General features: G+C 62.6%; 1 protein-coding gene across 3 annotated transcripts; it reads left to right on the top strand.

Moving 5' to 3' along the window:
* The first annotated feature begins 4,229 nt into the window (after nucleotides 1-4,229).
* On the top strand, nucleotides 4,230-11,205 carry MRPL23 (mitochondrial ribosomal protein L23). 3 transcript variants are annotated; one of them, XM_032490161.1, is made up of 5 exons: nucleotides 4,230-4,356; nucleotides 6,322-6,444; nucleotides 7,361-7,443; nucleotides 8,000-8,073; nucleotides 10,987-11,205. In XM_032490161.1, the coding sequence occupies exons 1-5, from the start codon at nucleotides 4,340-4,342 to the stop codon at nucleotides 11,152-11,154; spliced, it is 465 nt and encodes a 154-aa protein (XP_032346052.1). In that variant the 5' UTR covers nucleotides 4,230-4,339; the 3' UTR covers nucleotides 11,155-11,205. The 3 variants fall into 3 exon arrangements, with proteins under 3 accessions (XP_032346052.1, XP_032346053.1, XP_014417204.1); XM_032490162.1 differs by lacking the exons at nucleotides 4,230-4,356; nucleotides 10,987-11,205 and adding exons at nucleotides 4,946-6,169; nucleotides 10,310-10,974; XM_014561718.2 differs by lacking the exon at nucleotides 4,230-4,356 and adding an exon at nucleotides 5,729-6,169.
* The last annotated feature ends 2,558 nt before the right edge of the window (nucleotides 11,206-13,763 follow it).

The raw sequence follows: 13,763 nt of genomic DNA, 5'->3' as shown, positions 1-13,763 counted from the left end.
TACCTTAATCTCCTTTTTAAAGGCCCAGCTGCAGATACAGCCACATTCGGAGGGGATGGGGTTCAGGACTTCAGTATCTGAATTTGGGGGGACACAGCTCAGCCCATAACACACCCTCATAGGAAAAGAAGTTGAGCAAAAGATATAAACAGACAAGTCACAGAATCAGAAGTACAAATGAGCAATAAATGAACCAAGAAGTCGTGTCACCAAGTAAGTATAAATGCAAATCCATGAGACACCATGTCTCCAAACCCCCACCTCCCTCCGTTTGCAAGGCTTCCCCCGGCACTGAGGACCCTTTGTTACTGTGTACCAGACCCTGGCTAGAGGTGACCGCTACGCTCCAGGAAGCCGGACATATAGATCCCACGAAGGTGCCCAGAGCCCCTGGGGAGGGACCCGCTGGGGCTCTGGGGGCCTCCTCCAGCCGGGCCACGAGGGTGGCCAGATCTCACGGTGCTTGGCCTGGACATGGATGGAAACACCTGATGGAAAAAAACTTCAAATTTTAAAAAACATGACATTTTTTCCCTGCCCTTTGGCCTCGCTCCTCCCCTGCGGCATGCACTGTATATCTGCATTATGCATTAACCAGACCTCCCCCACGAAAGGAATACCTGCTCAACCATAAAAATCTATTTTTCTTCCCTTGACGTCAGCCATGTAACTCTTTGGAAGATAACATTCCTTTCTCGGTCCTGTGAGAGGTCGCGATGACCCACCGCTGCCCTTGGACGTGCAGACATCTTTCGAGAACTTTACGAGTAACGGCGATACACCATTTCCCTTAAAGATAGAGCCCGGAACACGACAGCCCGGCCAGATGACCTGCGGAGATACGGGCCTCGCCTAATGGCAGCTCTTGGCTTCAGCACTCACCCCTGACCTTCTGAACGTTACTGGCCGGACTGCTTATATTCTGTGGATTTTACAATATTATTGTTTCTTGCAGTGCCAACTGTGTGACGGAGTCTCAAAGAAAATTAACGCTGATTAGGTGCCTTAAAACCGTTGATCAAACATACAGTTCTATAAGATGAGTGGTTGGAATGGTGTGACCCTGGATGTGAGAAGACGCAACAGGAGGGTGCCGGTGGCTGGACCACGATGGCTAGTGAGACGGGAGCCCGGGGGCCCGTGGTTCTGGTTAACGGGCCACAGTCTGGGGGAGCGGCACACTGAGTGGCCTATCCTGGGGATCCTCGCCTGACTTGGGAGTGTGCATTCTTGCGCCTTGGGACAAACCGGTCGCGAGATGCCTCCCAGGCTTTGGTCGAAATTAAGACGGAAAGGGAAGGGGATGTAAAATAAAGAATGTTGCCCACCACCCAGTTTTGCAAGGACGAAGTCATCCTCAGCGCTGTCGCTGACCCGCAGAGCACGGGGAACGGGGCTCGGGACCGAGATCAGGACAAGCCGCTCCAGGAAAACTGGCGGAACAAGCCCTCAGATGGGTTTTTAGGAGAAAATTTTATGGACCCAGTTTCCTGCACCTTCCTATTCTTAGGAAAACACGAAAACCATTGAAAACATCTCCTACCAAGACGCGTGCAAGGCCACACGTATCCCTTCAGCAGAATCACGTACTCACTGATGCATAATTCACAGATTAACTCTTTGGAACAGCCCTCAGAGATCTCAGGAAGACTGCCTCCCGGTTACAAACCCCAGGTCGGCCCGGATCAAGCTGCCCATTTCTTTCCTGGGTGGACTACTGATTAATTTCTTTGTGGACACAGCCCTTCAGTGTGTCTGGCCCCTTTGCCCCCAGTGTACCGGCAGGTGCCTTTGGCTCGGGGGCCAGGGGGTTTGGCCTGCTTCGAGACTCAAAGCTGGACGGGGACCTGGTCGGCGAGCTGGGGAGGGGCGAGCCTGGGCCGTCTTGCCTGTGCCAGTGATCAGTCTGACCACCAACCATATGCAGGGTCACCTCCGAATCAGAAGGAACCATCCCACCCACACAGGAGGCACTTAAGCATGATTGCCACCAGCAAAATTTAGGGGCACAGGGGACTCCTGGGCAGGACTCCCAGAAACCCAGGGCGCCCACCGTATGAAGGGGCAGCTTCGACTGAGGAGCTGGTGGGGGCAGCCAGGCCAGTGGAGTCAGGAAGAGAGGTGGAGGGGGGCGCAAGGGTAGGACACCCTCCCCTCCGCAGGCCAGGTAGGTTCTAGGCAGAGGTGTGTGTGGGGGGGGGGGTGCCAGCCTGGCTGGGGGTCCCACGCCCCTTCCCCAGACCCTACCCTACACGTTTCTTCCATCTGACTGTTCCTTAGTCTCTTCCTGATAAACTTTTTATAACAAATAAGTGAAACATTTCTCTGAGTTCTCTGAGCCACTCTAGCAAATGAATCAAGCCTGAGGAGGCAACCGTGGGGACCCCTGATTTATAGCTACGCGGTCAGAAGCACAGGTGACGACCTAGCCTTGTGACTGGGGTCTGAAGTCATGGGAGGGGAGGGTGTGGGAACAGTCTCATGGGCCTGAGTCGATCCCCTGTGGGGTCAGGACTGAGCTGAACTGTAGGACACCCAGCTGGGTGGGAGAACGGCTCGGTGTGGAAACCACTCCCACACTCTGGAATCTGATGATCAGAACCCTCATACGGGCCAGGAAATGCCCTGACCCTTTCTAGAAGGGTCTTTGTGGTGACGTGAGCCTCTACAGCCCGGGCCACCCAGTGACAGCAGGGAGGGAGTCACTGTGCTTTTACAGAGCAGCTCAGAATTAGCTGCAGTTATCAAAAAAGTCACCCCAATCCCCTCCCTCTTTCCTTTCCAAACTGCATCCCTTGCTTCCCAGGGTCACCTCTGGCTGGTCGGTGGGTACTACCCTGCCCAGCACCCTGCTCCTGCGGGCCCAATCCCAGGGCCCATCCACCACTCCTGTCCTCGGGGTAGCCCTTCCGTGAAGAGGGGGTGGCGATGGGGTCCCTGAGGGCCAAGGGCTTATGTGTTCTACCATAGGGCCTTTGCACATACTATCCCAGTACACTCAAAATGCTGTCTTCTCAGTAAGGCTCCTCTGACAGCCTCATTTAAAATCACAGCCCCGTCCCACGTCTGTTACTCTTCCCCACATACGTTTCCAAGGGAATCCAGTGTGTCTCACTCTGTGATTTGAGTACTGTCTGTCTGTCTGTCTCACTCAGGGAGTGTGTGTTCCACGCAGGAATCTGCTGGTGTGGTTCTTGGCGCGCGGCTGTGTCCTCAGCCCCTAAAAGGACACACCAGCAGAATGAGTTAGGGTGTGAATGAGTGTCTCCTGTCCTCAGCTGTGGCCTGAAGGCACCGCCAAGCTCTCCTGTCCCTCCCTTGGAGCCCTTCGGGGGCACCCACTGCTCTCTGAAAGAAGCCTCAACTCCCCAGCCTGACTGGCAAAGCTCCTTCTGTTCTCGGCCTTCTTGCTGCCCTCCCTGGGGTCCCATCCGCACCCTGGAGGCCTGCTCCCCGGCCTCCCCCTGCTTCCCGGGGGCCCCACTCTCCCTGCATCCTGCAACGCTCCCCCTCGTGACCTCCCGGCTCAGAAAGGCAGTTGAGGTGCTGTGGGTGCACAGCAGAACAGACAGTCTGGTGGAAGAGGCAGAGAAAGGGATGGAGGGTTTCGTGGGGAGTTGGGCCAGGGGGCCAGGAGACGGAGCAGCCCCTCCTCCCCGCAGCTCTGCCTGCTGCCTGCTCTGTGCCTGAGTCTGGGGGAAGGTGGGCCCGGATTCAGCCCTATGGAGGAGGGTCCCCGCTGAGGGCTGTGTGGGAGGCTGGAAGTGGAGTGGGCCAGCATCAGGCCAGGAGAGGCCAGTGGGCTCACCGCGGAGGGTGGCTGGGGGCGCCTGGGAGGGGTCGCAGGGATGCAAGAGTGGCCCAGAGCAGGGGCCCCAACTGGGCTGGCCAGAAAGGCTGGGGAGGGGACAGTGGGGTTCCAGACTAGGAAGGGAGGACACCACCGCGGCCCAGGAAAGGGGGGAGGCCTCAGATGCACGCACCCCTTCCCCACTCCCCCAGCCCCCCACCTTGGGCAGCAGGGGCCAGGGTGGCAGGCTCGTGGGCAGGGGAACGGCCGTGGGGTTGACGCGGTGCGGACCGCCGGTGTGCTGGGCCCCGGGGCGGAGAGGGCGTGTGGGACTGCGGGTGGGAACTGCGGCTGCGCTGCGGCACGAGCGGGGCAGGCGGTGGGCGCTGGGCGCGCGGGCGGAGGGCTCCGGCGCGGCCCAGGTGCGGCCCAGGTGCGGCCCAGGTGCGCGGGCGGCGCGCGTCTTCCCGGGCGCCAGGGGGCGCTGCGGCGAGGGCGGGCCCGGGCCGTGCGCGCCCCTCCTTCCGGCCGCGGCCCCGGAAGCCGGCGATGGCGCGGAACGTGCTGTGAGTGGGGGTCCCGGGGCGCGGGGTCGGGGGCGTGGCCGCGCCCGGGACTTGGCGGCGAGGGCCGGGCCGGGGTCCCTGCACGCCCCCCGGAGGCCCGGGCGGCCGGGGCCGGGCGTCGCCGGGGGGCCCGCGCCCCGCTCCGCTCTCCCGTGAGGGCCGGCCCGTCGCGCCCGTCTGAGCGGGAAGCGCGCGCCCGCGGCGAGCACGAGCGCGGGCCCGTCCAGGGGGTGGGCGGGGCTGCGGCGCTTGGGCCCCGCGCGGAACGCGGGGAGTCCCGGCGCCCTGGGGGGCGGGGCGGGCGGCCGCGAGGGCGGTTCCCGAGCTGGAAGGCCCGCGCCGCGCCTTGTGCTCAGCGTCGGGGAGCAGGGTCCCCCCTGGGTCTCGGGCCTCTGCCCGACTCCAGCTGAGCGCACCCCTGTTCCCACCGTTACCCAGGGGACCCCCTTGCAGTGCCCGCCGCTGGTCACCAGAGGGGACGTGCGGATCTGAACTCCCATGAGGGTAGAACAAAGCAGGGTCCTGGAGGGCAGCCCTGCGCTTCCAGAACCTCCCTTACATCCTCTCACCGGTCCCCGGCCTGCAGCGAAGTTCTGCGGGGCCAGTGGGCACGCGCTGACTCGGCCGCCCATAGACCTCGCAGACGTTCCCCAGGCACTCAGCTTAGCACTGGTTCTGCCGCAGGTGCCCTGCCCGAGCCCTGTCCTCCTTCGGGGTGCCCCACCCAGGACCAATGCCGCGACCCCCACTTCCCCAGACTTGTGAGGTCGTGAGCAGCATGGGGTTTGGCTTCACTAAGCCCCTTCCGTGGTGCTGGGGCTCCCCAAATTCAGGGCCACGTGCAGCGCTTAGGCTCGTTAATTGACCTGCAGCTAAACCGGGATGTGTTTGTGTGAAACTTGCACTTTGAGAGCTGTATTGACAGTTTTAACTGAAAAGGTGCATCATAATGGAAGATGCTGACTTTTCTGAAGGGGATGGAAAGAAATTTACCATGAGCCGGGTCTGTGGACCATGTGCTAGAAAGGAATAGGCTCAGCTCTTGAAGGATGAGTCATCAGGGGAGAGGGTAGGAGTGGGACCCTCCATGCCATCCTCTGCCCGTGTGCCCATCCTGCACCAAGCCTCGTCCCCTGGGACCCCAGTGGACCCCTTGCCCCTTGTAGACTGCAGACCACCTTCTCGCCCCAGCCCTGGGGCCCAGTTGGGTTCAATTGGCAGTATGGCCTCCTGGCTCACCACGTTCAGCCCTGGGCTCGGGTCCAGTTAGCAGTGGCAAGTTGGTTGGAGCCGTAGGTGGTGGCCCCCACACCTTCTAGATGTCTCTGCTCACTTTAGGGGGCTTGGGGGCCTGGGGAGGTGGGCGGTCAGCTTGCATGTAGCTGGGGAACTGCACACACTGCCTCCGCCAACCCCCTTCTATCTTTTGATCTTCACTCTTGTCAAGGAGCTGTTGCTCCCAGCACCAGAGATGTGGAGGTGACCCTGTCCCTGTCCCCGCCTCGGGGGCTGAGCCAGTTCAGAGCAAGCTGGTTCTGACCGATTGCACCTCACCTGAGCAGCAGGGAGCTGGTGGGCAAGGCCAGCCCCTTGTGGGGCCCGGTCCTGGGGGCCACAGCCATGCCGGGGCTGCGTGCGTGTCAGAAGGGCACTTTGAACAAACACGTGTCTCAGAGACTGTTTACGGGGGCGGGGTGGGCATGCTCTTCGCTGGCCTCTTTATGAATCATTCACTGGCCCTTTCCAAAGGCCGGCCTTGGGGGTCAACAGCCCACACCGCCCCGGGGACTGGGGAACCGGCTGCCCACATCAGGTGATCCAAGGGGTCACAGAGGTGGGGTAGGGGCGCGGGGAGCTGCTCCGTTTACTTCCGAACTTGCTGGCAAGGTGATCTATGGACCCTGCCGGGGCGTCCTTGGGAGCCTTGTGTTCCGAGTTTTTGACACGACCCCTTTCCCCTCCCAGGTACCCCCTGTACCAGCTGGGCAACCCCCAGCTCCGCGTCTTTCGCACCAACTTCTTCATTCGGCTGGTGCGGCCTGGCACAGCCCAGCCCGAGGATACTGTGCAGTTCCGGATCCCCATGGAGTAAGCCCCCTTCCCCTCCGAGGGGTGCAGGTTGGGGAGCACCAGGGGTCCTGGAGGTGCCCCCGACCCCGGTCACAAGCTCCCTGTGAAAAGGCAGCCTTGCGAGGTCGGTCTGAGGCCTGGTGTTTGCAGAGCCTCGGGCCAGGCTTCCCACACCCGGAAGCTGGGCCCAGAGCTTGGGACTCCACTTCTTTTCTCGCATCGAGCCTGTTGCCCTTTCCAGGGGACTGGCCTGTGGCCCCTGCACCTGCTCGCCAGGCTTCCAAAGCCTTCGTCCTCAGCATTTCCTTCACCAAGGCCCCAGTTACTGAAGGGACACAGCCTCCTTGTCCTCCATGCTGAAGCCTTAGTATGTGACCATCTAGGCCTAGTGCCCCGGGGTTGGCGCGAGCTCCTGTGTGAGCTGAGGGGCCATGTTCTCAGCCTTCAGAGGCAAGGGCAGGAGAGGCTGAAGAGGGGAGGGGACCTAGCCCACTGTGCCCTCATTTCTGGGATGTGCCTGTTAGGACGGGGTGGCTGGTGGCAGCTGCAGATGGGGCCTGCCTGGCACTGTGGCCTGGCTCCTGGCAGCCAGGGGGCACTCGAGACTGTCCCTTCTCTCAGGGACCTACTCCTGGCAGCTTGGCCCCCAGTGAGCGTGGCCAGCGGGAGGGTGAGTGGGAGTGACTGTGCCCCCGGGGGCTGGTCCCCCACCCCACTGTCACCGCAGACTGCCACGTTGGGGGTGGGAGGGTGCCAGGTGGGGACCAGTGGCTGCACCTCTGGGGTGAGCCCCGGCTTCTCCCAGGTGCAAGGGATGAGGCTGGGTCCCCAGCTGGCCCCCACCTGTGGCCTGCAGTCAGCAACTCACCCTGTCGGCCAGGCTGCTTTTTCCCTTGGCCCAGTTCAGACTTCCCTTCTTTCTCTTTTATCCCAGGATGACCAGAGTGGACCTCAGGAACTATCTCGAGCGCATTTACAACGTGCCGGTGGCAGCCGTGCGGACCAGGATACAGCACGGTGAGCCCGCGTGGTGGGGGCTCTCCCCCGTGGGCCAGGCTGTCCATGCCACTGGCCTGCAGCCCCCTTACAGCCTCCCTGGCATCTGAAGAAACTGAGGCACGGGCCTGGAACCTGGGTGGGCTGGCCCCCTACTTGACCCCCCCCGCCCACCTCCCCCTCTGCCCCCGAGGTCAGTTCAGCAAAGCCCTCTTTTTATCACCGCCCCCCCCCACCGCCCCAGCCCTTTCTTGTTCCTTCCTGTTGACCCCGTCCCCCGCCCCACAGTTGCTCAGTTGTAAATATGACGACCTTCATTCTGAGCTGAGGTCAGCCTGCAAGAGCCTCTGTGCTGACAAAGGAGAAATTAGTTTCTTGAGTTATTTTAGACACATTTGGGTTTCTAGAGTGGAGGCTGAGGCCTGTCCGTGTGAGCCAGCCTGTTGGTCCAGGCATGCCAGGCTGCCTGCTGTGGACCATAGGTTCCTGTTTGCCTCTTTGTAGAAAGTGGGTCCCTGGATTAGTGGGACTGAAAACTGTGCTGAGGGGGACATTTTTTCTCCCCACTTTCCAACAGGTTCCAACAGGAAGAGGGATCACAGAAACATCAGGGTGAAGAAACCAGACTACAAGGTGGCCTACGTGCAGCTGGTGAGTGGCTGCGGAGGCCCAAGTCCTGGGCGAGGCTCACCCCGACTGCAGCCTGGGGGCGGGGACAGGGCCCCGGGGCCCTGGGCTGCCACTTCGTTCCAGTCCATGTGGAGCCCCTGGGGAGCTGGGGCTCGGAGCACAGAACCCCTTGTGGGGGCAGGCCCTGGGGAGCTCCTCCGGGACCAGCCATGCTGTGCTGTGAGCCGCCCTGAACATGCCGTGGGCGAAGGCAGGCCCGCTGGGCCCTGGGTGTGGAGTTGGGACAGAAAGCAGAGGCGGTCAGCGCCTCGATGCCGTGGGGGCGGAAGTTGCCGCAGGGGCCTTGGTCTCAGCCCGGACCGGCGAGGGTGTCCTGGGCCCTGGCAGACCTCCCCCCCCGGACAGGAGTACGGGGCACAGCACAGCCAGCAGGTCCTCTTAACCGTGTGCCCTGCCTGGCGGTCGGCACCTGGCCTGAGCCTTTGCTGACCAAACTCAGAGCTGTCTAGAGTAAGACCCGGTTTCAAAGCCCCTTTTCCGGGCTCCTCCTCTCCAGTCCCAGGCGACCCCTAACACGCTCTCTCTGGTGTGCTCTTGACCCAGAGTCGACAGCCTGGTCCCAGCACCGAGGCCCTGTGGGCTCCAGGCGGGCTTCCGCTGATGGGGCAGGTGACCTTGGGCCTCAGGCGTTGCCAGGAGTCTAGCCGGGTTGGGGGTGGGGAGGATTTGCTCTAGTTCCGGGTAAACAGCCCGAGCCTGAGCCGGCCGGCCGCTAGATGGCAGTAGCGCTATTGCGAACCGGCCGGCACGGCCGGTTGGCGCTGGGGCTGGGGAGGCAGTTTGCTGGGAGCCCAAGTTCACATGACAGTTTTTCTGGAAAACAGTCACAGTTGTTCTCAACTGGGCCCCCCCTCCCCAATTATTTGGCCTAATATTTGCTGCACGTAGAGTCGGCCAATCCAGGCCGAGAGCACGGCCGTTAGCCTTATAAAGACGCCTGTGTCCCTCGTGCCGGCAGGCCATCTGTCTTTGTCGTGGCATTCGCCACCGGCCCTTCGGCAGGAGCTATAGTTACCGGTGGCTTTTGAGTCATCCGAGCCCTGGCGTTTCCCGGGCCCCACCCCGCCCTGGAAGCCGAGCTTTGGGCCTGGGATCTAGTGTCTGCAGCTGCCACTCGGCTGCCCCCCCCTGTGAAATCGAGGCGGCACAACTGGGGCACACAGCGTCCCTGCCGGGCATGCTTCCCTCCCGAAATTAAATTTGTAACGGACCCCCCCACACACACCACTTCCCGCCTGGCTGCAGCAGACTTTTGCCTGGAAACCAGCCGGGAGGTTAGGCCCTCGCCCCCCGAAGGGGTCCTTCTCTGTGCCCCATCTCAACACACCTCTCTGTGTGCCCCTCGGGGCCCCGTTCCGTTCCGGACTTCTGATCACAGAGGTGATTGCAAAGCCCTCGGAGGGTCGATGGGAAAGACAGTTAAATTCCCCAAGTTGTCTGTGGTAGGCAGCGCACGCGGTGGGGGTCCCCGGTTCCCGCCGCCCAGTCTCGCCAGCCTCAGTCACCCACACTGCCGAGATCCTCGGGTTGCGGGCTGCACGGAGCCTGCTGGTGACCCAGGCCCACTGCCCCTTTGGCTGGACTCTCCACTTTCCATCGTGACACTGTCCTCCCTTCCTGTCCTTTTCCTCTTCTGATCAGCTTCGGGAGGATGAGGGTTTTGTTTTCAAAAGCAAGAGGTGCCGGTCTCCAGAGAGGGAGCCCCGGAGGCCCCCGCCCGCACCTGCACGTGGCCCTCGCCTCCGTAAGAAGCGAGGGGTTTCGCCAGCGTCCTCCGTTTTTGTGGATTGCCATCTTTGTATTTGTATCTGAGAGTGTCGCTTTGGGTCTCCCCCACCTCAGAAGACTAGCAGAATCACCTCAGTACATAAAACATAAACCCCCCATTCTGGGCAGTCAGCCCTGCATGTAAACTATTGCCCTTTGGTATTTTGAAAAAGGAGGAAAAAAAGTTCTGAAGCATGCGAGCAAGTCCTCCCGCAGGCCGGCTACCGAGCACACAGCCGCTGCCTTTCATCACGCGGGGCCTGCGCGCCGCGCCACGTGACCCGGATTTATAAGCCTTCCACTCAGGGCGGAGTATGTGGGCTGCTTCAGGTCATACTTGGCTGCCTGCCCAAATCCAAACTTCTTTACAAAACAAGGGTCTCTGAGAACCAAGCGCCCTTCACTGACTTTGCTTATTAAAACTTTCCAGGTCGGGGTGCTGTCCTCTGCCCCGCCCGTCTGAGCACAGGGGCCGTGTCCCCCACCCCAGCCCCCCATCTCTGGGACTGATCGGGATATGATGTGTCACACGTGGAGGTGGGACTTCACCTCGCGTTCGGGGCCCCGGGGAGGAGCGTGGGCCTGGCGGGGACCCCGGCCACGCACGAGGCCGGCGCTGGCGCTTGGCCGACGCTCGCATTCTGAGCTTTGAGCGAAAGATGTAAGCAAAGCTGGTCTTGATTCATAGACTGCTACGCATGTACATTTCTCTGTGTGTTACGTGAGTTTCATTTGCCGAGCTCTGAGCCAGGAGGAGGGGTGGTCTTTAATGTAGGCAGAGGCCGTTATTTTGGGTGGAGAGGGTTCCAGCGAGGCACCAGACGTCATTTGTGCCATGTTTCCTCGCGCCTGCCCCAGTCCGGCCGGGCTGCTCCCCGCCGCCCCGTGTGAAGTGCTGACCCCGGTGAGGGGGGGCACCGTCACCGCCGCTAGGGTTCCCACTGCACTGGGGCTGCTGGCCGGGCGCCCTCCCTGCAAGCGAGGGGCAGGAGGATCCTGTCTGTCCTTGCTCCTCTTGGGAAGTGTGGCTCCACGTGGCGGCCCGTGGTTGTACCCACGGGAGCCCCAGGCCACCCTCTGGGCTGAGCCTTCATCCTTCCTCCCCAGGCTCATGGACAGACCTTCACGTTCCCAGATCTGTTTCCTGAGAAGAAGAGTCCTGAGGGCAGTTCTGGGGACCATGATGACATCAGGGACCAGCTCCTGGAGGACCAGCGGCAGAGGCAGATCCCCGACCCCCGGCGCGGGGGCGTCCCCAACTGGTTCGGCCTGTGACGGGCAACCGTGACATGTGACAGTTCGAATAAAAATGCCGCTTATGCAGAACTGGCCCCGGCTGTGCGTGCTTGCCCTCGTGCCCCGCCGCCCACGACGGCTGCCTCTACTGAAGCCACTGTGCACCGTGCAGGGGCCCGAGTGGACCGTGGGGGCTGATGGGCCTGCAAGGCGGGCAGGCCGGAGCCCCCTTGTAGTGGGGCAGGGAGACAGGCCTGTGCAAGGCCCCCAGGAGGTGACCCTGAGCAGTTCCGCTTAAAGGCTTGAGTTGGGGCGGCAAGTTGAGGGGGTTAGGGTGACACTGAGAACAGGGGCCCTGGGAGCCCATCCAGGCTGAGGGTCCACTTTGGCACAGTTGGTGGTCTGGAGGGGGAGGGATCCAAAGGAAATGGCATTCAGGAGACTAATCCAGGGGGAGGCTGTGGAGCAGGAGGCAGGAAACAGACCAGATCTGGAAAGACTGCTGGTCTGAAGTCTTGAAGATAGGAAACAGAGGGTGGTCAGGGGGCATCAGCGCTGGGGGAGGGCCATCGGAAGGGAGGGTGTCTGGTGGCGGGGGTGGAAGTGGCCGCGGCCCCAGGGGTCGTCTCTGAGTCAGGCTCTGCACTAAAGGTCCCCCAGCCCCCCAGAAGCCGGCGCAGCGTAGACCCAGCCCAGCCCATCTCTGTGTCTGCGAGGGGTCCTGATACTGAGAGCTCGGGCCCGAGATCGGGAGCACCAAGAGGGCCTGGTCGGTGTGCTCGGGGGCCTAGGCCATGGTGCCCCTGGGTTGGGATGCAGCACCGCAGGGAGCTTGGGGACTCCCAGACCCTGAACGCCATTCTGGAGCCTTGGCACTGAGGGCCGCCTCCGGGGCCTCACGAGGGGCCCAGAGTGTGGAGCTGGCTGGGCCACCCCCTCCACCTGAGGGACCCAACACCAGGCCTGTGGGCCTTTGAAGCTCCCTTGCCCTGGAGGGTGACGGTTCGGGCAAACTCCGCCCCTCAGCCTTGATTTAAGTGACGGGGAGGTTCGGGAAGGAGGTGGGAGTGGGGCCAGTGGTATTTTCCTTAGAGAAATAATTCATGGGGCCTGCGGCCCCGAGGACCCCGACTCAAGGCCAGGAGAGAGATCTCACTGTTCATCTGCCACACGTCCCCCAGACTCCCCCAGACGGCCCCCGTGCCTCTGCCGGCCTCGGCCTTCGGACCCTCCCCGCCCACTGGCCCTCCACTGCCCTGCCTGGGCCCCCAGCGCCCCCACAGCAAGGGTGTCTGCTGGTCACTGCTGGGGAGGAGGGGGGCCAGTGGCAGCATCCTGACCCCTCAGCCCCCCAGGGCTGTGGTCTCAGAGGAGCTCCAAGACAGGGCTGGCGGGAGGGGAGGCAGAGCTGGGAGCACAGGGCAGGGGAAGGGGCTGCCTTGCAGGACGCCCAGGAACAGGAATTGGGCCTGCGGCTGGGGGACTGCCCACCCCCCCACCCCCCAAGGCACGGAGCTGCTTGGCATCCCTAGTGGCCAGAAGGCCTCTGCCCCCACAGCTGTCTTCCCTGGGACTCCGACTCCCCCTCCATGGACGTCTGGGAGGTGGCGGTCCTGGCTTCCAGTCCCAGCAGCCTCGTCCCCACTGCACCCCCGGGCATGGGGACTGGAGAAGGGCGCTCCATCCTCCCCACTGAAGCCTGGCCAGCACCTCCTCTCCACCCCACAGCCTGTCCTCTCCTGCAGGGACAGGGATTTCCCACGGGCCTGGCCTTGCTGGGCAGCCTCACGTGGGGCTGGGCACAGGGGAGGGCCCTGACCCAGTGGGCTTGCGGCTCCCTTTCCTGCAGGGACAGTCCTGTGGGGAGGCCCCCGGGCCAGTGCTCAAGGGAAAGTAAATGGCCCAAGGGGGCAAGTCAGAGGCCACAGCACTGCCCCCCGGAGCCCCTGTCATCCGTACGGTCACGAGTCAAGGCGCGGGGGGACGTGAGGCCCAGGGGGCAGCCGGCGGAGCCTGTGAGGGGAAGGGCTGGGGGCCGGGGCCCGCCGCCTTCCCGGCCCCTTGGGGTTGCGCCCAGCCCTGCTTGGAGCCGGCTGGCCTGTGCCGGTGAGTTATAGCTGCAGCAGGCCCGGCCTGTGGCCCCCGGGGACACATCCCAGACCCCCCAGCAGCCCCAGGTGAGGCCTCGCCGCCAGGGCCGCCGGGATGGAGCGGAAACCCATCTGGCCAAAGCCTCTCCATCCGCGTCTGGTTTTCCTCTTCAAGGGCCAGAAAGTCTCCCCGGGGCTGCATCACGCTGTCATCTCTACTCCAAGCCATTGCTTAAGTAACTGACTGCAGGTGCCCCACCGCCTGGCCGGGCCCCTCTGCTAGGGGGGAGACCCACTCTTTTCTGTGGCCGGGACCGACCCCCGGCCGAGTTGGAGGTCACTGCCTACTGGGGGCCCCTGTCTTCTGGCCTCTGCGCACCCTCCCCGGCAGCCCTAGCAAGGGGCCTGGGCCCAGGGACACAGCACTTCCTCCCACCCATCCCCCCCAGGTCTTAAGACACAGAGGAACCTGAAGAAGCCAGCGCTCCCCTCCCCACTCCAGACTCTCATGGGACCCTAACTCTGGGAGTGAACGAGCAAGCGAGCGTGCGTGAGGAT

Source organism: Camelus ferus, chromosome 10, assembly GCF_009834535.1.
Source record: "Camelus ferus isolate YT-003-E chromosome 10, BCGSAC_Cfer_1.0, whole genome shotgun sequence".
Lineage (NCBI taxonomy): Eukaryota > Metazoa > Chordata > Mammalia > Artiodactyla > Camelidae > Camelus > Camelus ferus.
This window is presented reverse-complemented; position numbering and strand designations above follow the sequence as displayed.

Coding starts and splice junctions, on each gene's coding strand:
- MRPL23 (XM_014561718.2), top strand. CDS start 6,057: ATGCTCTTCGCTGGCCTCTTTATGAATCATTCACTGGCCCTTTCCAAA. Junction 6,445..7,360: donor CAGTTCCGGATCCCCATGGA/GTAAGCCCCCTT, acceptor CTTTTATCCCAG/GATGACCAGAGTGGACCTCA. Junction 7,444..7,999: donor GCGGACCAGGATACAGCACG/GTGAGCCCGCGT, acceptor ACTTTCCAACAG/GTTCCAACAGGAAGAGGGAT.